Source organism: Diadema antillarum, unplaced genomic scaffold, assembly GCF_040938485.1.
Source record: "Diadema antillarum isolate AM-2024a unplaced genomic scaffold, OU_Dant_1.0 seq00000264_RagTag, whole genome shotgun sequence".
NCBI lineage: Eukaryota > Metazoa > Echinodermata > Echinoidea > Diadematoida > Diadematidae > Diadema > Diadema antillarum.
The window spans coordinates 1,790,059-1,815,903 of record NW_027271302.1 but is presented as its reverse complement, the minus strand read 5'-3'; the positions used below and the strand labels follow the sequence as shown (position 1 = coordinate 1,815,903).

The 25,845-nt window shown below is 38.7% G+C and overlaps 1 protein-coding gene across 1 annotated transcript in view; it reads right to left on the bottom strand.

The window, feature by feature from the left end:
* Window positions 1-6,333: 6,333 nt before the first annotated feature.
* LOC139729824 (phosphatidylinositol 3-kinase regulatory subunit alpha-like) overlaps window positions 6,334-25,845 on the bottom strand; it is a 71,874-nt gene continuing 52,362 nt past the window's right edge. Inside the window, exons 10-21 of the mRNA XM_071640750.1 lie at window positions 25,370-25,579; window positions 23,796-23,982; window positions 23,057-23,148; window positions 22,166-22,274; window positions 20,235-20,330; window positions 16,411-16,591; window positions 14,286-14,408; window positions 13,270-13,388; window positions 11,037-11,213; window positions 9,787-9,855; window positions 8,055-8,219; window positions 6,334-7,312 (exon numbers count right to left, since the gene is read on the bottom strand). Of these exons, the coding sequence (XP_071496851.1) occupies window positions 7,105-7,312; window positions 8,055-8,219; window positions 9,787-9,855; window positions 11,037-11,213; window positions 13,270-13,388; window positions 14,286-14,408; window positions 16,411-16,591; window positions 20,235-20,330; window positions 22,166-22,274; window positions 23,057-23,148; window positions 23,796-23,982; window positions 25,370-25,579 (1,736 nt within the window). The 3' untranslated portion in view covers window positions 6,334-7,104. The remainder of the gene's footprint in view (window positions 7,313-8,054; window positions 8,220-9,786; window positions 9,856-11,036; window positions 11,214-13,269; window positions 13,389-14,285; window positions 14,409-16,410; window positions 16,592-20,234; window positions 20,331-22,165; window positions 22,275-23,056; window positions 23,149-23,795; window positions 23,983-25,369; window positions 25,580-25,845) is intronic.

Below are 25,845 nucleotides of genomic sequence, written 5' to 3'. Positions count from 1 at the left end.
TTTCAAGAAAATATCTTTAGGCATTGCATAGATATGGGGGAAATTGTAAAATTTTGAGCATTTGACCTTGACCTTTTGACCTTTGACCTTGAGCATGTGCACCCAAAAGTTGATAGGCACAACTTCACCCCCTAATACACATACATGCCAAGTTTCATTAGGATACCTCAAAAGGTTTTGGTAGTTACCCTGTCCACAAAATTCATTACGGACGGACGGAAGGACGGACGGACGGACGGACGGACGGAAGGACGGACGGACGGACGGACGGACAACCCGAAAACATAATGCCTCCGGCACCACTTCGTGGCGGAGGCATAAAAAGTCATAAAATGTTGTGGCGAGAGCATCACGCGTTGCGGAATAATCACGCGAAACGTCGGGGGGGGGGGGGGGAATAGGGTTAAATGAAGCTACTTTATATACGGAAAGGCCTGAACTTTGATACCAGTGGGGTCTGAATTCAGGCTTTTACCTGAAAACTGGCATTCCTGAACAATGTACAGTTGTAATCCCTGATTTAAGTGTATAACAAGGTACTTGAAGTAAGAAGGAAATTTCAGTGGTCCAAGGCAGGTCATTATAACAAGGTTCCTCTCTACTTCCTCTTCCATCTCATCACAAAGATAGAAATATGTGACCCGCTTCAGCAACAGGATCCGAAAGTCGAAGGTGGTCAATTTTCTGAAAATGACATGACATTTTTCCCTTACCCTTCCGCTTTTAATTTCATATATAACATGACTCATAAAAGTACTAGGTTGCGGAGATAACAATAATTTTATGAGAGCATGTCGAGTGGTCTAGGAAATCAGCGTTTCGAGAAAACCACCTTCAAAGTTTTCCTTCCGACGCAATAGTGATCAAGGGGAGGTAAGACAGTTTTCATCTCTTGCCACTAGAAGGTATGCTCCTATCAACCTCCGCGATGTTCATTCAAGCAGGGAGGTGTTAGAAAAGGAGAAACAACCCCTGCTCTCCTTTGAAGTCATGCGCAGCACTGCCGAGAAGTTATGCGCTTAACTACAGGTGGAAATCGGGTGCTTTGACAAAAGAGAGCATCAATAATCGGGACTAGCGCTCTCACATCTAGAAATACTTGCCCCTACTGCATTTCGCTCTCTCTCTTTCAACGTGATGGCAACAATGAATTAGTGTACCTTGAATTGGAGCAGCGAATCAAAATGCAGTGTAAAACTGACAATTTTAACAGCAAATAGTTTAAAAGCACGCCGGTGCAACGCTTTAGCGGAGTACATTATTTGAAAGATCAAAATATCCCAGATTAAAGGATAGAAAACCAACATGCGGAAATGTGTGCATTATAGAAAAATATTATGTTTTTAAGATGGCCTAATTTTCATTTCATTTCAATTTGCGCATTACAAAGAAACTAGAAATACATAATATTGAATTTTCCTAAACTACTCTTAATCAATTCAAGTATTTCATTCAATATTTTACGGGGAAATAAAGCTTGTAATTCAACGAAAGGTGAAATGCGTTCTTCGTCTCCGAACTTCGCCTTGCAACTAGAGCGGTGCAGAGCATGACTTCAAAGCATATAGTGGAATGCTAGACATCCCATTGTAGCGCTTTGAACCAAAACATGTGTTTGCATGAATTACGTAGAGTTGTCTCTCCTTTTCTAACACCTCCCTGATTCAAGCTTAGCGCCAGTGGTCTACACATGACCAATCAGTAACCAGGATGCTACACACTGACCAATAAGATCACTCCCTCGTTACTAGGGGCGGAGTCTATATGCGGCACTAAATCTAAATCTTCGGACACATTTCTGCTCCGTTGAGAGTCAGAAAATCACAGCTCAGAAAAACGCTTATTTCTTTCCTTTCCTTTGATTATTTAGCTTCAAAATTTCAGCACATGATAGTAAAGACATCAGACTACAAAATTGTATCAAAAACAGAAATTTGATGGTTTTGACCGATTTTGATGATTGACTTCAAACTTGATTTTCTCGGTTCAGCCATCAGCGACTTTCGGATCCTTTTCTTGTAGAGGTCATACATATTAATAGCTCAGATTTGGGGGCAGATCAGCAGGTTACTCATGAAGCGATGACACCATCGTCTCTTCTTAGATGTACTTGTGGAACTTGCCATTAATATCAGCATTACTTAAAAGCATGCAGAACTTTTAAATGCAAAACATAATTCTCAAAAGGGCTCAAAATTTACCATCAACCATTTGGACTTTGCTTGCAGTATGCCAAATGAGTCTACTTAGAAACTTGCCTGGCTAAAGCAATTTGTCAGGATACTGAGTTGCTTTGGAGTACAGTGCACTCCCGTTATCACGAACACGGTGATAACGAAATTCCTGTTACTACGAAGTCAAAATTCAGGCTGCAACATTATCCAGTCTATGTATCTTTATTGTTTATTTGTTTGGTTATAACAAAATTTCGATATAACGAAAAAAAAACTGGCAGTCCTGAGGACTTCGTTATAACAGGAGTCCACTTGTATTTTAGATCAAAAGTGTAGGGCCTAAATAATAAATATTAGTGTACAAATGTACCTGACTTTAATTCTACAAGAGCCTTCTCTGTGCAGCAACACTTGGGTAAAACTGATGATCAATTGTGACCTAGCAATCGTAATTCCCAACAAGCTGCATGCGATTCACTCTCGTGCAGAAGATCAGTGGATACTGCTATGGCTTAATTTGTTGATTATCAATTACTGATTGTAAAATATTACTCAGCAACACAAAATTCAGATATGATCTCAGACTGCGATACTGTCAGCTTTACCTTTTTGGCTAATATTCTCTTTTGTTGTCACCCAAGTTTTAACAGCATTATGTCACACAGTCTTATCCATATGTATTAACTTTACAGCAAAAATCAAACAGTTTCTACAGGCATATAGAAACTGTTTTACCTTTAACATTCATGTTTCTTCCTTGATGTCCGTTTCTTGTGAAAGTTCCACCATTCTGTTGTTTAACTTTCTGCCAAATCTATTTAAAGCCAATTATTACTGACAATGAGTGGCATTGTACGTAGAAGACATGGAATTTGTCTTGAACAATAAAGGAATTTACTCTACAACATGCTTGTGCAGTAAACTGTGATCATTAAATATCAGTGAGTATAGATACATCCTAACAATCACGCCACTAATACCTTCAAGATTGACAATAACTGAAAATCTCAGTCGGATTGCATTGCGCCATCATTACAGATATCCACCCACGCACACTTTGTACACATATTTTGGATTCCCGCTCCGAGGAAATGAGGGCCATAGGAAGGGCTCTGAATAGGCAATCTACAGTATTACAGGGCTGCCAACCTTGAGTGAGAGTTTGGCGAGAGACACTGTGAGGGAGCGGAGCGACCTCCTGGCTAGCGCCTGGCGGCCTGCTGTGCGGCCGTACGTACATACAGTACTACATACACAGTCAGTGTATGTAAAGCGATGTAAAGCACACATCATAGCCATACATGTACTGTAATTTGCCAAAAGTACAAGCTACGCTTACGTGGTATAGGTAAAAACCAATTGTAATCCAATACCTCGTCTTTGCGCGCAAACAGAAAACGATTATTATTGGTTATGCTTTACACCCCGCGCAGGAAAATCTCGAAATTTTGGGCTTGGGCATATCGATATTCGGAATATCAGAGAATTTAGAGATATATTTATTTTTGTAGTCATGTACATTCCATTTTGGGGGTTTAGCGTGAGATTTCGTTTATCAGAGTGAGACAGTCAAAATTGGTTGAATTGCATGAGTCTCACGCTTTGGCAGCCCTGGTATTAAGTTTACCAAGTATACATAGATGTAATTGCAGACTTCCTCAAGGGGTTCAGTGTATAGCCATAATGATCTGTATCAACAAAATCATTACATGACCTTCAACATACATTCTTTGCATGCAATGCTGTTCAAGTAGCAAATGGTACACTCATATTTGAACTGGACTACAGTAAAAGCTGTATAGGCAAATTTCTGTATGAATATCTATCAAAACCATATCTAGCACTTACTTAGGCCCATCACTCTGCCATTCCATGTGAGTTGAAAATATTACCCCCTTTGGGGATATGTTACCAGGATGACAAAAGTTCAGCTATACAATGCTATCTTTATAATTCACTAACTCAAGCCAGCTACTGTAAAAGCAGAAATTTTTGCCGAAGTGATTTTCAACACTCGGCCGGAAAGACACATTTCACACAAGAAATTAAAGATATACTATAGATACAGATGACTTGCAGGTTTGAGTGAGTTGGTAGGAATAGTGCCCTCTGAATTGTTTGGCCCCACAAGGTGTAGTCAGTGGATTGGGTTAAGTCAGAGACACTCCATGTAGACAAATTTTACTAACCAAGCAAAAGAAAAATACTGTTTAGTCATCTGTTTTATAAAGGGGTCAAAAATTCCTAATATTATTGGCTTAAAGGTACCGTATAGTTTTGGTTAAGACCTAATTTCAGGTTCTAACATTTTTGGTGAGATAATGAGAAACCTTTAATGAAACATACATTGTAAAAGAGCATGTAATTCTATGAGGAATTCAACGTTTATTTGATGAAAATTGGCTTTGAAATGGCTGAGATATCAAAAAAAGAGCAATTCTAATAAAGTGTGGGACCCACACTTTCTTACAATTGCTTTGTTTTACTTTGATTTTGGATGTTTCAGTCATTCCAAACCCGATTTTCATCAAATAAACTTTGAATTCCTCTTAAAATGGTATGTTCTGTACTACGTCATAAGTGTTTTCTTAATATCTTGCAAAAAGTTAAAAGCCCAATTCTCATCTCCACCAATACTGAACCATCCCTTTAAGTGCGCGCCAACTGTAGTTTACTGAATCCATGGAATATCACGCATCTGGTACGTCCAATAATTACATGTACTGGACACATGGTTACGGGAACTGGCATAACCGAAAGGAAAGCACGAATCAGGGGGGGGGGGGGGATGAAAGTATTGCATGACAATTATCCAATCAGATCGCAAGAATACGGTAACCAATCTTACAAAATATCATTACATATAGCAAGCAGGAAATGGGCACTTTTAATTTTCACGCTAGTTCCATGTTGTGTGAAATGTGCTACATTTTCCACTTTTACAGCAATGTAGTCATTCATACATGTATGTCAGGATGACTGAAAATGCTTGTTGTTGGGACAATTTTACTGACATCTCTTATTCAATCTGCCCTATAAAAGAAATATTATCATTAGTTTTTGCATACAACTTTCACCAATAAAAAGACAAGACTGCCTACTTCTTGTACTTGGCGCAAAACAGCTCAGCAGCAACAATGTTCTAGACAGATCACATCTCCTTTCATTCTTTCGTTATCCTCTTTGTTCTTGTACTATTTGGTAATTTGGAGGGTTGTCATCAAGGGGCCATTCACTCCAGTTCAATGAATATGTGACAAAATAAAAGTGATGTGTTTCCATGGTTACCCCTATACTCCAAGAAAGGCGGGGTAAGCCAAAGAATGCAGTAGAAATAGTGTCATATTTCTATAGCAAGTTACACTCAAAATGTGTTACTGTAAGCCAACAATTCCGAACAAGAAGATACATGTAAACGCTGATATAAGCAACCCAACAACGCACGTACAGTAAGAAAACTGTGGCACATACACTTCAATACAGCACAGCTTTTGTACTGAAAGAGTGCCTCACAAAATTTTCCATTCAAACAACCCCTACACCTAGAGTTATCACAGTTACCACCTACTACCTGCTATCCACATTTCCACTGTAAATCACTTTCTGAGACAAGGGTGAACGAATGTAAGTAAATGTTAAATTCATTGCATCCCTTTGTCCCTGATATCTTTTAGGAAATGACGATTCCAACAGAAACTAAAAATACAACATATTACTTGCTTACCTCAGAAGAGGATTGATAAGCAGAAATCAGAAAATCTCCTAAGTTAAGTTTGGTTTCACTCTAAATACTTTCAGCAAATGGAAGCCATTTTATATGACGGGGAAAATATACCATCCCATCATGGTAGTAAAACACTATTAGCAAAAAAAGAAGGAATAGTATAATGTTCTTTGTTATCATCATGCCTTTCTAGAGATCTACAGTGTTTATCAAATCAACCCTTATACAGAATTCATATTTTCTCTAGTGCATATTGCAAAATGTATGTACTCTATATATTAATTGTGGCACTAAAAGAATGAATTCATAGATATAGTGCAATACTGAAAAGACATAGTTCGGAAAAGAGAATTTCGATAGAGTCATAAAAATCTAGCATTGACAATGACAATGTCTAACATTCTGTCTTGCTTTTATCCTACATTTATCGTCCACATTACGACGTATAACACATTGTGAATAGCATTGCAGGTTTTATACGTTGAAGACATTTCCTGATCTCCCCATGGCAGAGATCTCATTCTGCAAGCCAAGGTCAAGTTGGAAGTGGCTTCCCTGCTATACAGCAGCACTGAATATGCATGTAGGGGCATTGTGGCATTGTTACAGACATTCTGAGTTTCAAAGTTCATCATTTCTTTCATACTTGCACATTGTAATATCATTACAAAAAAAGCAACAACAAATTATTATCATGGTACAAAAGAAAATTACATAAATTCATTTGATAAACATTAAACAGAGTCTCCAAATATGTCAACTGCAAAAAATTTACACTCTCAATGCATTACACATCTGCATCAAATAAACGTAGAACTTCTTAACCACGTTAAACTCATGATGCGTGTAAGTCAACACTCACTAGTTTGATGTTAGTCTGTCATTCAATACACCAAATGAGTGCAACCTTGCCTACATATGACACAAATGCTCCCTTGAAGGTACGGTATTGACTCTTTACCGACTGTCCACAACTTTCACACAGTCGATAGACCAAATCTGCATCCACATCACAAGAAGATTCTGACAGCTTCACCAGTGTAAGCTGTAGCAGACTTTCAGTGTAGCTAAATGTACAAATATTCATGTAAAACATACATACGTAGATCGCTTAGAGCTCAGAACACAGGGTTAAGATACCAATGAGGGGTGTGTTGACCCCCAACCCCACCAGCTGGTACGGGTGGAGGTGGAGGATAGAGACAGCTATCTGTTGTTTCCAGTTGGCTGGGGGCCATAGACGGGATACTCCAGCATGGTGTCAAGCTCCTCATTATGCTGGGCAAGGTTGATCTGTTTGTAGGCCAAGACCAGTTCCTGGAGGGATGAGTACAGGTTGTAAGGCTCCGCAAACCCAAAGCCAGTCAATGTGTAGTTTATCTTGCAGTGACACACTTCTCCCTGGTCCTTGGCCCTACAATATGAGGTGATTTATACAAACACAAGATACAAAGAGTGTAAACTAGGAAGGCTTGCAGGAGAGAATGTACATATCATATAGACAGCTCAAAAGACTGTTTAATACCAAGCTCTTCATGCATGTGATAAACACTGTATCATAGTAAAATATTCCATATATTATACGTGTAGTCCTCAACCTAAACAATTTAAGATATGAATGTACAAATATTTACAACAGTTGACGTAACAAGTCAATGATATTTATGAAGAAGTGGCAATTTAGCATATCAGCGATGTGATAATTCTAAACTCTATTTCTAAGAGCAAAAACACAATGCACACAATACACGTTGTACTTACATACACAGACACACCACAAAGCCCTGATTGTTATTGAGATGAGAATACCATATGAGGGGGAAAGTATGATTTTTATATGACGTACACAAAGACAGACACTCACAAACAAACACACAGTATGGAGTTCATTCAGACAGACCCCCCCCCTTTCCCCCTTTTTCTTACTGTATACGCTGTTATTTTCGCGTATTTCACGAATCACAGTTGGATCGCGAATTGAACAACACGCGAAAATGTCTACATGCGCTTTGTTATTAACTAATAGAGCATTAACGTAAGCGTTGGCGTCGATTCGAGAAAACAACATCTCGGGAAAATGTCTATGACCTGGTTATTCGCGAAAATAACAGCATATACAGTAACACTGGCTACACCAACAAGCGTCTACGGCTTACACAATAGAACAGGCCCAGTCGGTCTGCTCTCTGGTCCGCCTGATGAGGAATGTGCCCTTTGCCTTGCCCCACAACAGCTGCTCCGCTTTGGCCCTCGTTGTATCCGGTAGCAGCCAGAGAGCGTCGTTGTGATGGGGTAGTTCCCTCTCCACTGGACCGACCATGCTGCACAAAACACACAGAAAAAACAAAAACAGAAAACAGTATGTCTCCGGCGACATTTTGTGATGGAGGCATGAAAATAGATGGAGAAGGAGGAAAATAAAGACAAGTGTTGACACGACTGAAGGAGATTCATCAGGCTGGAGAAAGAACTATCCAAGATAAAGGACTTGATGTCTGTACCATAAACTTCTGCATACATCAAAAAAAAAAAAAAAAAAAAAAATATATATATATATATATATATATATATATATATACAGTGGACTCCTGTTATAACGAAGCCCTCGGGACCGGCAGTTTTCTTTCGTTACATTGTATATAAAAATTTCGTTATGACCAAACAAATGAACAACGCAAATACATAGAGCGAAAAATGTTGTGGCATGAATTTTTATTTTGTTATAACCGGAATTTCGTTATAACCATGTTCATTATAAGAGGAGTACACTGTATGTACCAATAACTGTACACATGGCACAGTACATGAAAAATACAGAATATTCAAGTAATTATTACAAAAACAGATGCCTTAGCCACAGATATAACTGACTGGAGTTGAATTGAGGGAGAGAAAAAGATAAGAAGGGAAGGAGAAAGAGAGAGAAAAAAAAAGTAAAGAGAGGAAGACAAACAGAAACAGAGAGATAAGCAATGGTTCCCATAAGGCACTACCTAATACACTGCATGTGACGTGTCAACATGAAAGCCTAATGAAGTCACCATAAATTGAGTTTATGATTTTGCTTTTCATATTGCTTTGTTGGTGGTGTATAAATTTGTCCCTGAATCCAAGCTCGGAAATGATGTTTAGAAAAATTGGTCCAACAGTGTGACAGCCAGCCATAAGACAAACAACGTTATGAACAAAATTGTCTTAGAACAGTATATACAGTGGGGTGTGATTGGGATCCAAGATAGATAAACGATTTCTAAATATGCTAAAACACAACATAGAAACTTCTAAAACAAAAAACACACACGAAAGTAAAAAAACCCAAACACAAGAAATTAGAGGTTGTAAATGCAGAAAGTTTGAGACAATGTTTGCCATTGGAAAAATCTGAACAACATGGTCCTACATGCTACCACAACTTCTTATCTGTAAATATGGAACTATGAAAAAAAGAAAACAGGGTTGAATATAAATGGTACTTTGTAAGTGCTTCAGAGCAGTGAAAATATGAATAAGTGGATTCATCATACTCAATACTTCCCATAGACAAAAGAGTCCAATAAACCATTCAGTAAAACACCTTCTTAGCATGATGATAGTACGTTGTGTTTCGCTCGGGAGTGACAGCTGAATTGTCAAATTTATGCTGAAGTATTTCCTCATCATCATGCAGTTCCATAATTATGTTTAAAAAAAACTCACAGAATTTCTGAAATTCAGCCACCCTAGTGTTTGTTTAAAAGACATGTCATCTTCAATGTCTGTGACTTTATCGGAGTAACAAGATGACAGGACATTGTAAGCATTTCCCTGACTGACTGCCAAAATGGACATCTTACATGTAATTTCTGCTTCTCGCAAAACAGCAAAAGACATCACTCGGCTTGTACTTACGCATCCTGATTTTCCGCACTCAGCAACATGTGTATCTGATCCTGTTTGACGCCATTTGATGCAAGCCACCTTTGGGGAATAGACAGGAATGCAAAACAGTGTCAACAAGGACAGTAAGGAATGTATGTGCATTTGTTTGTTTCTTGTTATTGGATAATTAAAGAGAAATATGACTTCACACTGGAGACAGATAATGCTTCTGACAGATCTCACTCATACGGCTCCATTTTATTTCCATCATTCTAAACTTTCTCTGCATGACCGACCACTCCCACTATCACTGACCACTCCCACCATCCCTTCCCCCCCCCCCCCCTAAAAAAAAACAAACATTAGTAATACATCAAATCCACTGGATGGAACTATTCAAAGTCATAAGACCCATCCATGGCAAGGCATAACAATGGAAATTCATGGGAGTGGGAAAATAATGAGGAAGGTAAATGCATGTTGATTCATGAGGGCCAGTTGGGGGGGGGGGGGCATTTCGTTAAAGGGGAAATCTACTCCAAATACAAGTTAATCTGATAAGAAAGCGTAAAATCTTACAAGTTCAACGGTATAATTTTGATCAAAATCGGATGAAAAATAAGGAAGTCATGACATTTTGAAGTTTTGCTAATTTGGGGGGAAACAGTTCTTGAACAGTCAATATGAATATGCAAACAGCAAAGTGAGCATGTCATCCCCACACAACTTACCATATAGTTTGTGCATAAAATTTTGAAATCTCCAGATTTTCATTCAAATGGAATTATGCCTGAGGCTCAAATCCTTGTATATCTAACTGATCACTATTCTGAAGTTCTTCAACCAGGAATAACAGCATGTTTCAGACATCACTGACTGAAACATTGCATTTTCATTATTTTTTGTACACAATCAATGGAAAATTGTGAGGTTAGGGCATGGTTAGCTCACTTATTTGCATATTCATATCCACTGTACAAGAACTGTTTTGCAGAAATTAGCAAAACGTCAACATTTCATAACTTCCATATTTTTCATCCGATTTTAGTCAAATTTTTACCATTGAACTCATAAGATTTCACTCTTTTTTTATCGGACTAAATAATATATTTGGACTGGATTTCCCCTTTAAGCATTCTGTCAGATATTCCAAGAAATTTGCTCTCAGCCTTTAAAATGCAAGGATATCCACAGCTTAAACAGTTTGTCACAACAACAAAAAATAATAAAATCCTTGACGGAATGCCCCCTGGTGATCAGTGCACACAGGAGCCACTTACAGGACATATTGGTCGCGCAGGTTGCGCAGGTCGATGATGTTGGGCTTGAGGCTGTTCATGGTCCGGTCCTTCTCCCGGCTGGCATCAACTTCCCTCTTCAGCTCCTCTTCCAGCGCCTCCTTGCTCTCCTTCACCTCTCGTAGCCGGTTCTCAAGGAGCTCATAGTTCTGGAGCAGCCTGTGGGAGGGGGGTTGGGCAAAGCATCAGAGGGTGTCACTGAGGATACTCACACCAAAAAAAAAAAAAAGGGACGGGGCTGCAAAACTTTGTTACATCATAAATAGGAAGGCTTAACACTACAGCTATCAGGGAGATACTACTGTGTTACTTGCAAGTCCATAGCCGATATCAATTCCCAAATCAGGGGAGTATCTAAAATCTATTGTCACAATATGACAAGGGATGCTCACATTCTAGGGAGCCTCCTACGAAGGTGCAGAGACTTGGCAGGAGTGCAATTATGTATGACAATCATACAACAGATGGTAATGCCTATTACTTTGGTAAGGGTGACAAATATCATAAACACAGCTTTAAACAGCTACAGTGTACATTTGTACCTCACAGCCATAGCACCAGTGTCTGCCATGAGACAGCTCCTGTCATGTAATCGTTTTCTTCCATCTGAGACAGCAGCACAAGATAACTTAAACCAGAAATAAAAATGTGACGTCCAGAGCTATGTTTCTTATAAGGGCTTTCATGTATTCAGACATTTTAGTGGCTTTCAGCTAGCACAAATTGTCACAGCACCTTCACTGCGACCCAGTTGATGTGACATGAAGTTAAAACTTTGAAGCAACCTGTTCCAGCAACACATGGTTAAACGAATGGGTCAAAAGGGCTTCACACAGAAAAGGTTAAGGGTCAAGGGTTGAAAGACTTAAAGGTCAAGAAGGTCACGAGGTCGACACCTAGGTATTCCCAACATGACATAATATCTGTGCTATGTGTCACTGTTTCAAAAGCACAATGTTTGTATGATTTGAATATATGCAACTATAAAATCCCAACAGAGAGCACAAGGTGGAAAACCAAAACCTGTTTGCAACCATTTAATCGTAACGTCCTCCATATTGAATTGACTTTCAGACGTGGGAGACTGGCAGGGGAAGGATATTCAAAGAATGTTCTGACCACAAGCTTTGTAAAAGTTACCATGAGAACAATACCCCTGGGTTGGAGACTGTACATCACTGAGGCTTTAAATCCATGTTGTGGGGACTTGTGCATACTAAATCATAAAAACACTCAAATGTGATTCATTTTTCAGCACAGAACAATTTAGGATTTATTAACATCAACAGCAATCTGGCACTTCTTCATGGCAGCAAATGGCAAATCAGTGTTCGGGTTTCACCAAAAAAAAAAAAAAAATGTCATAAAATCATTATGTAAACTTAATGATAGTCACAAGCATAGTTTATTATATATAATATAAACATTTGTAATGTATATAATATAGAACAGTGGCCTTTATAGAATAGGTAGCGAGAATCCTGCGATCTGATTGGTCGAGAGCTACACGTATGTGTTCATTGTTACTGGCCGCAGGCTGAGTCACAGTGGTAAACATGTTATCGCGCACTTAGCAAGAGTACGCGTACTTGTAACAAAGGTTCGCGCACTAAAGCAAGTGTTCGCGCACTCAGCTTGGCCATGCATCCAGTAAAACTGATGGCATGGCTGGCCATGCATCCAGTAAAAACGCCATGCATCCAGTAAAAACGGTAAGCACAGGTATGCATGTCCGTTTACGGCAAGCCAAAAGGAAATGCATCCAGTAATTTTGTCATCGGGTAACACGACAGAAAAATGGGTTTTTGACAAGAAAATTACCCATTCTATAAATCAGATGACGCACATGTCTTTTGTGCGTCAGTCGGAATATAGTGTGCATGCGGTAACTATGGAATTTAGCCTAAACCCACTCGGCTTCGCCTCGTGGGTTAAGCATTCCATAGTCACCTTATGCACACAATTCCGACTGACGCACTCAGACCTGTGCGTCATTTGTATACTGGTTTTAAGCACCGATGCATAAATACAAGCACCTGTCAGTCATGACATCACAAAAGGGGGCTATCAATCTGTCAATCAAATAGATTACATGCTACTGTCAATGTTGTCTGCAACTATATAAGTCGTCAATACACTATTGTTTCAGCACTTTTGAACTTTACTCCACAATGCACTGCCCAGTTTAACCCTTTACCCCTCATGGTGAACTTACATGGCCTTCTCGGTTGGCGGACAGTCTTGATGATATCTCTTGTGGATCTGCAACTGTTCCCCCAGCATCAACACAATCTCATTGAATGCGTCACATGCCTGACGCTTGGTTTTGATTTCCTGTTGACAGGCCACAAAATGACTTACTCACGAAATACCACAATCTACAGTTTTCACAAACATGAATATCACTAGAACATCATGGGCTACAGAGCTTGATATATTCATTTTCAGATCATTTGGTAGAAAACATTTATTGCCATGTTAGCTTTACATCTCTGTCTACTACAAATATTCATGGCACAATCACAACTACATTTGGTTTCAATGTACTCTGTTCCATACATGTGAACTGTAATTGTAAGTAAACACAGCACAATGACTAGTAAACGGTTGCACATTTCAATGAAAAACCTGGTCATGGCAAAAGTGTGGTCTGGAAAGATGCAATTACAAATATTAGATACAGTGTGAAAACCACCTACCTACATACCTTACCATGAATATTGCAGAGATGAATACACAAAATTCTTAGCACTTTTGAGCCCTATTTCCTGACCATACTCTACCCAGCCACTCCACATCTGGATGAATGAACAAACTTTTTATGCACATACACAAATATGTTACATGGTGCATATGATTTGTCTTTATCATAACATCTACCTTGCACATCAGTCATGATTCACTGGCAAATGGGACTACACAAAGCTAAAAGTAATTACAGGTAGCTGATGCTAACATGATAGTGGTGGTGATTAAACAGTGGTATGCAGAGGCTTCAAATTCAAGTGAAGAGACTGGACGAACAAATGTCCCCACAAATTAATCAAATTTACAGAAACCTTCCAAACAACGGTTGATAGACTCTGAATAGTACTTCTGAAGCGGCCATTGTAAGGAAACAGAACAACCCCCACCCCCCAAAAAAAAAAATTACAAACAAACAATCAAATAAATAAATAACAATAAAAAACATCCTAGAAACAGAAGTAAATCCTAGAGAGAATGACATACCTGGGCCAGCTTGTTGTATTGATCATAGAGCTCATCATACTGACGTGTCTTCTCCAGATACTCCTTGTTTTTGCCCTTGAGTTTCTGGATAACCATGCCTATATCACTGTCTTGCATGTCCTCCTGTAACAGAGTGTACAAGATTGAAATAATACCAAATGCCATTGGCAAGGAGACCACAACCTACAAGGCATGCAGATGTATATGATTTAGGGAAAGATGATTGGCAAGGGGATGAACATACAAAACCTTGTACCAAACGGGTTTGAAATACTGCTGCGGACTTGAGAGACCTCACTATAGCGTCAGTCCGGAGAAAGCATCAAAGGACTTATCACCTTCTCCGAAATAGCATTTCAAAGAATAAACTGGTTTTGGTATAAATATTGAGTTCTCTACATACAAAAAAATTGCTGCATTTGGCTGTGACAGTTATGAGGATGGGCTGTCATCTTTCTCAAACGATGGCTAATGGGCAACAGATGTTTGACTACTAATCAGCAATCACCCAGGTAATAGTGTCCTCGTCCATCCTTATGAACTTATTTTGCAATAAACTGATTTGCTAACTAATCAAAATTTTGTAACTGCCACTATGATAAAGGTCATTTTTGACAACCAAAGAGTTTGCCCGAGTCTTGCCTGACATAGCAGTATCTAAAGCACGCACACTGGATTTGACATATTGGAATACACTGAATATGTACAGGTTGATGAGATAGCCAGGTCCTCACAGGGAAAAAAAAAATCATAACAAATCCATAAATCTGAATACATTTGTAAACAATCCCATTGAATCTCTTTACTCTTCCATACAAATAATTTGCCACTTCAAGACATAATAAAACGCTAGAAGTTTTATTGTATTGTTAAAGGGAATGAAACCAAAATACATGTACACTGCAGATTGAGTGAATACATCAATGCTAGTAGACTTTCAAGGAAAGGAGGAAAATCGGACACTCCATTAAAAAATTGTGAATTTTCAAAGTTTTGGTGCTGCCATCGCTGGCTAAAGAGACTGCAACAGTCTGCAATATCAGTAAAGGACAATGATATTAACTAAATATGAAGAAAAAAAATCTACAAAACGTCATTTTGTTTCCTGAACAGCACACATTCCCTCAATCGTTACTGACAGAATATAACAGCTGATATTATTCCCCCTACTTTCTGAAAGTCACATGCTTTTCCATTATGCTAGAAAAGAGAAAAATATGCTGAATTATTGATATCATATGAATACACTTAAAGACATATCATCCATTTTGCATGCAAATTTTTGAAAATTTGGTGAGAACACTAAGGTATTGAAGAAAACAGTATTTGGAAACCTCCTGTAAATTTTGAACTCAAGAGGGTCTTTATTTAATGAGTTAAATTGACCATTAAGATTCAAATAATTGTTTTCGTACTACAAAAAAAATTACAAATCTAAACTACTAGTCTAGCTTTACAGACCTGCATGATGCACTTATGTAGTTCATGGAAAGTGGTGTGTTGTTATCTGCCACAGATAACAAAGTAAACGAAGCTAGCGAATTCTTCCTTTCTGACAGCTTTAACATGCATACAATGTACCTCATACCTACCAACATTTCAAGATGAAATATCTTACTTGTGGATTGCAAAAATCTTATTTTATATGCAAACTGAAGTTAAAAATCTTACTTTCAGTCAAATCTTCAGAAAATACACATGAAAGGCATATCTAAATATTTTTTCAAATCTTATTTCTCTGACAGAAAATCTTATTTTGCTATTTTTAATGTAAAAAATCTTACTGAATCTGATAAAATCTTATTAGTTGGCAAGTATGGTATCTTTTGTTCGAAGTATAAGGATCATATTACAACCACAGGCGGGTATATGCAGCTGTGCCTCGTACACAGGATACGTTACGGTGAGCATTTGGTGCATTATTTGAATTTTAATGGCTAACAACTTTCAAATATCACAGAAATGTTATAGCTTTACAATAGTCTTGTCATTCTGGTGGAATATATCATGTTTTGTGCTATTTGGGAAGGAATGCAAAAGGGATGGCCCATCTTTAATATATATGTTGCATGGTAAATCAATGAACACAAAAACAATGAGAGGTAACAAAAATTATTTGACATACCTGATCTCTCTTTGACACTGGGGTGGTCAACTTGACATCAAGTCTATTGTTGTACTGGGCCAGAGATACGTGCCGGTAGTGGTTGATCAGTTCCACGACCGAACTGAAGCGAAGCGGCTCCGAGAATCCATAGCGACCGTTTTTGTGGACGATCTTGATCAACTTGTTGCTACCACCATGCCTGGAAGACAATAAGAGACACATTTGGATCACTTTAACCTGTTGAAGAAGTTTCGAGTATATTCAGGCAGGTGTCTATGGGAAATGCATGTTGTAGCAAAATCAGCCAATCCTCAATGGGTTAAAGTGAGACAGCGCAGACAGATGATGAAATTTTTTTTATGAAACAAGATCCTGATGGAACTGAAAGCAAGACAGAATATGCAAATAAACATGATTCTAAACAGCACGAGGTCCAAGACAATGGAAGTTGTACTTTAAAAGATGGAATACCCAACAGTGAATACTAGCAAAATGTAATCAAATGCATCGTGAAAAACTACAGTGGGTAAGGAAAGAAGAAGCAAGAAATGCTCGGGTTTCGCACAGCATCCTTGCCCTGGAGAACAATGGACTTTCCTTACTCACAACCCGAGATATTTGAGAGCATACAAGGATATCACATTTGCAAAGCTAAAATATGAACTCACTGAGACGAGTGCACACCCAAGGAGAACAAGACATGAATTGTTCTCCTTTACACTTTCAAGAGCTTGCTGGCCAACAGCAGGGGCTTGTGTGCATACACAAATGCTGCAGGTCTTTATTATCTCTGTTAGCATTTAATGGAGTGTGGTGTACATGGCATGCTTACAGGATGTAGACACCAAATACAGATGAAACATAACTCCTTTAAACACTGATGCCAGCAACTCAGGTTACTTTATGCTCTTAAAGTTTTAATCTTCTTTATTTTTTTGTTTTTTTTTTTGTTTTTTTTTTGGGGGGGGGGATGTACAGGCCGACTGTTACATGCAAGACACTGTATGTATTATGTGTCAGAGACAACCTTCTTTCCTGTTGTGCACTTGCACTTACAATACATCTTACAGGAAAAAATAACAAGTATGGTTGGGGCACCACCTATCGGCAGGGCACCTTCCCATCGGCACCCTGCGTATCATGGCTGTTTGCGTATAGAATGAAAAGGTACGCGCGGGATTAAGTGTCATTAGCTATAAAGACAATAAAAACGAAGAAACGAAAATCAAACTCCAACAAACCGAGCTAAAAATTACACATCCGCTCAGTAACGACGCATGACTGTGAAATTCACGTGTATTACCTATGGCCTGTGAAATTCACGTGTATTACCTATGCTGTGAAATTCACGTGTATACCTATGGAGGGGAGGGGGTGCCGATCGCAAGGTTCCCTTTTTAGCTGCGCGAAGAAAACGGAACGCACGCACTAAAATTGCGCTATTTTAAAACGGAGATTCATAATCAACGAGACGGTCACGACATTCAAAACTGCAGTATTTATGGCATATTTGAGGGAAGAATTGGGCGGATTTGTGTTATATTTTTAGAATAAACAAGCTACAGATCCTTAGGGTGACGATACGTGGTACCCCCAACCCTACATTGAATGATGATGTGAGGTAAGATGTTCTCAAAATGTACACAAAGTGTCTACATGACATCTCGCCTATCTCAGTGATTACAACACAACTTGTGATGGGCTTTCTGGACAGCCCATCTTCACTGCCCACATTCCTCTGTTTTATGCCAAGACATCAATCCCCTCAAAGAGGAAAACAAAGAACTTGGCAAGATACTCTATCAGAAGAAATGTGTTGTGAGTCAATGCATGGGCAAAGATGGTAGCCTGGTATATAGAACTTTGACAAATTTTGTCCAGATTACGGGAAAATGTATTATGAACCATTTTGGAGGTCCTTAATACATGTAGGTCTTTAAGCATTCTGATATGATCGTCCTCCAATTAATACTTTAATAATAAAAGTACACATTTACATATTAGGGTGATCCAAAATAGGTCATATTAGGGTATATGGTTCTCAAAGCAAAGAATCACTTGTCAACTTTAGACAATGATGCAGAAAATGATATTTGTGGTAAAGGAGTGATTTGCAACTAGCCAGTACCAATCTGTTTTGGAAAAAAAAAAATGTTGACAATTCCTACAAAATTGAAGAATCCAGTCAGATTAAATCATGTGGGATAAACTGTTAATATCACAGATATAAACAAGGGAAGTTCAAGAACGTCAGTTCAACCTTTTTGCTGCCTAACCTGCTTGCAAGTATATGTAGCCTTACACGCATTTAGTGTGCATGTATGGAAGGTGTGTATGGGAATGTGTTTGTTTCTTTGCCTGGTTCATATCATCTCTATATCACCCTACACTGTAATCTTATCTCCCATAATGGTGTAGAATTCAAAACTTCCTTCGGTGAGTCAAGATTAGCATAGCCAGAAAGCACTGGGTGCTTCTAAAAGAGTTAAAGGTGTCATGTATGTAGGCCAAGGCCTGGAAAATTGGGCCAGGAGCTTTAGTGCTACTTTACACACACACACACACACACACACAACAGCATACAATAATTATTCTTTATACAATGTACAACACCTAAAACAAGAATCTAGCTATCCGACTGGTCGATTGCTCATTATGTGACATGCAGTGTACACTACCATTGCAAGCTGTCACTGTTGCAAATTTTGTTTGGGCGAAGATGGATACAAGTGCTCATTCAGTCACTCATTTTACTGTCACAAACTTCAACTATTAATCATTTTTACACATGACTGACAGCACAGCCACATACTGGCCTATCATGATAAAATGAAGGCTGCCATTTCTGGCATGTATCTTCAAAACCTAGTCTCTCTTCGCTCCTCCTCTTCTGCCAGACCCCTCCGGTCATCTTCCTCTCTCCATTTACTTCATGGCCCACGTACAAAAACCTGTTATGGTGATCAATCCTTCTCTTCCATTGCCCCCACCCTTTGGAATAAACTCCCTCTTTATATTCAGAATGCTTCATCTATAGAATCATTTAAAATTCTTCTCAAAACTCATCTGTTTACGCCTGAGGTGTTGTATAAAACAAATAGTTTATGGTCTTTACTCGTGCAATAGAACAAGATTTTGCACTCAGTGAAAGATGAGGCACACTATTAAACTCAGCTTTGCCCCAAACACAGCTAGAGCACCTCCACCTTTCACCTCATACAAAATTTTGTACCATTGCACTCATGAGCACTGACTATTTGTACATGTATATTACAAGTACACTGTGTTTTAGAAATTTGACTATGCAGTCATTTTTTTTTTTAAAGGTCAAAATGCAAACATTGGCTCCCAATTTGATCCCCGTCAGACCCTTTTCTTTCCTCTTTTCCAGTTTTTCTCTTTTATTTAAAAAATAGGGGGTTCTGGGATACTTGTATTAAGTATTGTCACCCTAGTGATAATGCTTGCCACGTTTGGTGACAAATTTGATGATGTGTTTTCAACAAGTACATGGATATGTACAATTGAGGCCTCACTTTTGACCCCAACTCCCCCATAACATTACATTATGAAAAGCAAAAAAACAACAACAAAAGTCTAACACACAACCGCATACAAACAAGTCACATGCCCTGCCTGTAGTAGGCATGTAAACGGCCAAATCGTGATATTGGTCCCCTCTCGGTCTGCGTGTGCATCTCCACTATGTGCAAAGTCCATGGAGGTTGAAAGAAGTCCCTGGCTACGACGAAATGGATGGCGGTGAATGGAGTGGGGACCTATTTCGCGATAATGCCATGTAAACTTCCCAACATCACAGACAAGGTACCAAGATAGCTCACCTGAGAGTTAGAGTGTAGTTTCCTGGCTCCTGCTTACTGTCTCTCACGAGGAAGGTACCATCTGGCATATCTTTTAACTTCTCATTCACCTCCTCCCTGGGGAAAGGGAAAGAAGCATGTGGAAGTCAGAAATACCGAGGATTTTCGAGAGCTGGAGTTCCATCTGGCCGTAATTATTCAAACAGCTGTCAGTTTTGTATGGATGCACAATAAAATTCCACAGGTGCATTATTCTGCCCCTGATGATGGGTTTCTGTCACCTGTCTGAGCAATCTGAAATTCCTTTTGAATTCCTAACACAATGACAGGTGTATTTTGTTTGCTTCTTCATTGAATGAAAATAAAAAATCACCTGAGGATTAAACATAGTCAATCCTGTCCAGAAACATGTGCAAAAGTGTAAATCAGAGATGTATGTTGTGAAAGTGTTTGAAACTGTGCCCTACAGTTGTAAGTTTTCATTTTTTGTATTGTAATGGTAAAGAATAATTCTTTATAAATAAATATGTCAGATAAGTTTTGGGACATGTCCAGGCAAATATATATAAATATATATATATATATATATATATATATATATATATATATATATATATTTCTTTTCTTCTTCTTTTTTTTTTTTTTTTTTTTTTTGGGGGGGGGATGAAATTTCATCAATCTTTGCAAAATTTCTATTCATGAGTTCACTTGTCTTTACTATTATGTATACCCCTACAGTATCTTTCATTAGTAGGGAAGGTGAAAAGTAATTATCATTATAAAGACATATCTTCCTCAGAGTGTAGCTGGTCATTATGCAAAGAGACATGAATCAATTTTCTTCCTAAATATGTGCGGCAGATCCAGTTTGGCATATACACCTGTACTTCAAATCTTTTTGAGTAGCAGCATCAAACACAGGTTCAAAGAGAACTGGTATATCATGACATTACCTCAATCTCTTGAACCTCCTTGGAAATACTGGACACACATTAATTTTGTTCACTTAGCACTTTTCTACAATGGGCAAGCTTGCTCAGCCTGCCTTGTGTTGTGCATTTGAATCACCTAATTCCCACAGCAGTCATGGGGTACAAACACTTGTTCACTCTTACAAGAAAGAGCGCCCTCGCTAGTTGAGGGGCAACATTTGGCTACAACAGGTCATAGTGTATAATGCTCACTTTTTTTCTCAGTGTAATGTGTATCATTACAGTGTATCTTTCAGTGTAATGTAATCATCCCTGCAACAAGTTATTGGTAAATCAATCATATCCAGTACAAAGTCTCCTTGTCTGCACTGGAAGAAGAGTCCATCCACCAGTTGAGAAAAAAAGGGGGAAAAAATAAGGTTGTTACATATTTTATCACTGTTTCCATTCTCATACCATTGTAACTTGCAGGAAAACATATTTACATGTTCTGGTGATGCATCATTACCTTTTCCTAATCATTCTCACACTTTCATCCTAACAGCATCACTACTATATAAAAAAATCAGTGTCCTTTCCTTTCTGCTGCAGGTACAAACATGAACATGCTTCTGACAATCCGTGCAATTATTTCATGTTTTCCTGAATGATTACCCTCACCACTTTTTGTTTACTACACAATGCAGTAACGATTGATTGCATTGCCTTAATATAAGGTTTGAATTCCAGCAAAGAGCCTTGCTGCCTTTGACTGAGAGTTTGCTCAAGATACTGTTGGCCATTGAGTTAGATGTGATTTTACTCTGACAATCAATTGCATATCTGCAGAAAAATACAAGCTACTCACAATGACTGTTAGTAGCTGACGCAGCAACAGCCAAACTGCTCACATATGGTTGGCTGCTGTTGATCAATGCAAATTGCATTTGAACAGACTATGATACATGTAGTACACTCATCTATCACATCATATACGATCTGAAATTATTTCAAAATTGGGGACCGGCCAAGGAAACCCACCTTGAGATATTTCCCCAGTACCAGTCGGCATCATTGAGTGACTTGGGGTAGTCATTGTTGCCAGTGCTGATGTAGTCACCTGTCCTGGAGCTCTCCCTGGGAGGGCGCTCTGTAAGAAAGGTAGACAAAAACTTCTGGGTAATGCGAAGAAACCACTAACAAGAGAAGGTGCTTATAGAATACATGCATAGATATACAATAGGTAATGATGGGGAGTCTCAACTGCTACCAAGTACATCATGGGGTGGAAAGAAACATACAGAATCTCTCTGATCAGTGCAATATTCTCTGTGGGTTTACTCTTTTACCGTAAAAGTGGGTATTTTCATGTGAGTGATGCTTTGCGATTGGCCGATTGAGATTAATTTTGGGTGTTTTTAATTCCATGAAATCCGGACATTAACTACTGGAACATATGGCATGCAAAAATACTTTGTGTGGTTTTATTTCCGCACTAGCTTCTGCTTGCGTGAAATGCATGAAAATTTCTACACCATGAAAATGTCCACGCTAACAGTTATCTCAGGGGTCCTTTTTTGGCCTGGAAGCATCATAGATTTCATGCAAAGTGTCATACACTGTACACAGAGTCAACCAGGAACATATTGCTGCACTATATCACATTGTCTGACGATACTTTCCACAACCCTCTGTCACACAGGCTGAACTCTTGTCGAACAATGAAATTCCACAAAACTATGTACTCTGAAGTCATTGTGAAACCAGGTTGGTTGCATGCGCTCCTTTTGTTTTTGACATCAACAAGATTGATAGTCAAGTCTCTAACGTCACGGGTAATCAGGGGTTTACCACGAAGAAATGACAGCGGACAAAAAGCGAAAGTCTAAATGAGGTACAGAGAAGCACCTGGACAATGATCATCACTCCTACCTGGCACGTCATCTTCAGCTTTGCCCCAGTGACCATGCTCTATCAGGGTATTGACTATCTCCTTGTGGTCATTGGTGTTCCTTATTACATTGCTGTAACATACAAGGAAAGAATCACAGTAATCTAGGCACAGGCAGAAAACGTACTTCTACTTTATCAGCGTTAGATGGATTATGAGACTGATGTCTTAAATCTATTAAATATACTGCATTTGGCATGAACTTTGCAGGATTTTTATTTTCACAAATTTTGCAAATCAGAAGCTACTTGCAAATTTAACAACATCAAAAAATATTAACCCTGATCCTGACATGAACATGACGTGCAGGTGTATATACTTCCTTGTTCATTACTGTATTCCCAATCACAAAATTAAACCACTCACAAATTGTCACGAAGCCTCAATTGCAGAAAAAAGTTGACCTGCTAAATATAAGGCATATGCAGTATACCATTTGTGATGTTGACAGAGAACACTCAGTCTGTAACAGGTGCCTTGCCAATAGCACAAGGTGGCAGGATGGCTAACCTGCTATTCGATGTCAATTCTGGTCAAACTCCTACTGTACGTACAACTGGCATTTGAGCAACAGTCCTATCGATTTCAAAGGTAAGAGCCCATTCATTTGACATGCCCAAGAGAGAGTAAACTGCCCAGTGGGGCAAGCATGCAAGTTGGTTCAAAGCAAACTAATCAGCTAGAGAGAGGAGGACCCTGATGGGATGGTGTTGGACTCACATGAGTTCAGATTGTGGAGGCCTGAGCAGGATGTGACAGAAGACTGCAGCCAGGTGCCAGGCCTGGATCTGGGCTGTGATGCGCTTGAAGTGGGCCATCAGGTAGCACAGGGTGGAGTGGTGGGCCCGCGGCAGCTGCTCCACACAGGCCAGCAAATTGGCAATGCGAGTGTGCTCATTGTCGCTCCCTATTTATCACAATAATTCAATCACAAAACAGTAAGACTGTTGAAGAACTTGTATTTCTCTTTATAGACTTATGATTTGATTTGATTTCCTCTTTTCTTTTGTGGGGGATAGAGCTTTTTGGTATACAATCAAAAAATATTTCTAATTGTTTTCAAAATATTTTGAAATGTATTTTGATTATTTTTCAAGTATTGTTTTCAAGTATTGTTTTCAATTGTTTTCAGTTTTTAATTGTTTTCAAAATACTTTGAAAATGTATTCAAAACATGCACAAAAATGACTTAAATGCACTCAAGGAAATAACAATGTATTAACCCTAACTTACCTGGGCTATTTAGTAAGCTTGAATTCCTGGGGGGAGGCCATTATGGCCCCCCCTTCAGATTTCGGCCGTTGATTGCGCGATCGCCGCAAAATTTTGCATGACCATAAAGCCGGATGTAATCTACAAGACTGTTCAGTTAAATTTTTTAAAAATTTGCATTTTCTATTTTAAATCAATTAATTATTCAATATATGCAAAAAACCTCATTTTCGTCTGTATTTGGCTTATAAAAGCTTATGGAATGCTGATTTTTGGTGTAAATATTCCTAGTGTTATTCCGAACATTTGTGCGTAAAAAAAAATTCAGTATCACAATTAATTTCTTATGTTTTTTAATTGTTTTATCATTTTTAATGTATTTCTTTGTTTTTCCGAACTTTTGTTTTTGTTGTTTTTTTCTGCAGAATTTGTCATACACATCTTTAGAAGCATAAACATACTAGAATAAATTTATTTCGGCCATTAAAATTGAAAATATGAATCTTTATATGAATTAATTGAAAAAACACAATTTGTATTGACTTTGTATGCAAAGTCATGTTTTTGAGCAATTTGGGGTTTGACGAAAATTTTTTGAAGGGGCGTGGCTTCGGAACGGTATGCCCGGGCGCGACAAATTTTGTCTCAAAAGTTGCGTGAGACTTTAAAGTAAAAAGTCAGCGAGCGGCACGGTCAAAAAATTTGCACGGCGGAATGGTCACGGAATTTGTTGGGGGGGGGGCCATTATGCCCCCCCAGGTAAGTTAGGGTTAAAATGAATGGATGCTTCTTTTAAGTGATCTGAATATCTTGTAATGCTGGTGTATTGTATCTTTGTTTGCTCAAATGCTTTTCAGAATTTTTTAATGTAAATCTGCTTCCTCACCCCACCCCCCACCCCCTCCCCCCCCCCCCCCCCCCCCCCCCCATCGAGTCATATTCAATATGCATTTTCTAGTTCTTGCTAGGAAGGGGAAGTTTGGACAAGCTTTTTAAATTCCCCAGGAGAATTGTACATCTTAAAGCTCTCGTGTCATACCACACTGTAACAAAGCGGGGACAGTGTGCACTGCAATGCTTACTGTGAGCTGCGAGGAAGTTGTCATACATCTCTATAGGAATGACTGGATTTGGGAGTTCTCTTAGATATCTCTTCAAAACGCCGGTTATGCAGTGCACGTCATTGTACCGGGAGAGATCAACCGCTTCTGGATTCTCGTTGAAACTACGCTTGATGTCGTTGACTGCCGACGTCGACGACGACACTCGATAGAGACCTCGCTCTCCTACACCTACAACACAAGAAAAAAAAAGCCAGATGTTATGATACTAACCAAATCTTTGACGATGATGACAATGACACTGATAAATACTACTATAACACGGTAAAAATAGTGACTGTGATAATAGCAACAGCAAAAATTACAATTAGAAAAAGACTATCACATTAATTACGATGATAGTCTTTCTTTTCTTTATTGTAATTTTTGCCATTACACTTGTACATAATAATTGCATAAATAAAAACATGATTACAATGCACAAATACTAATTGACA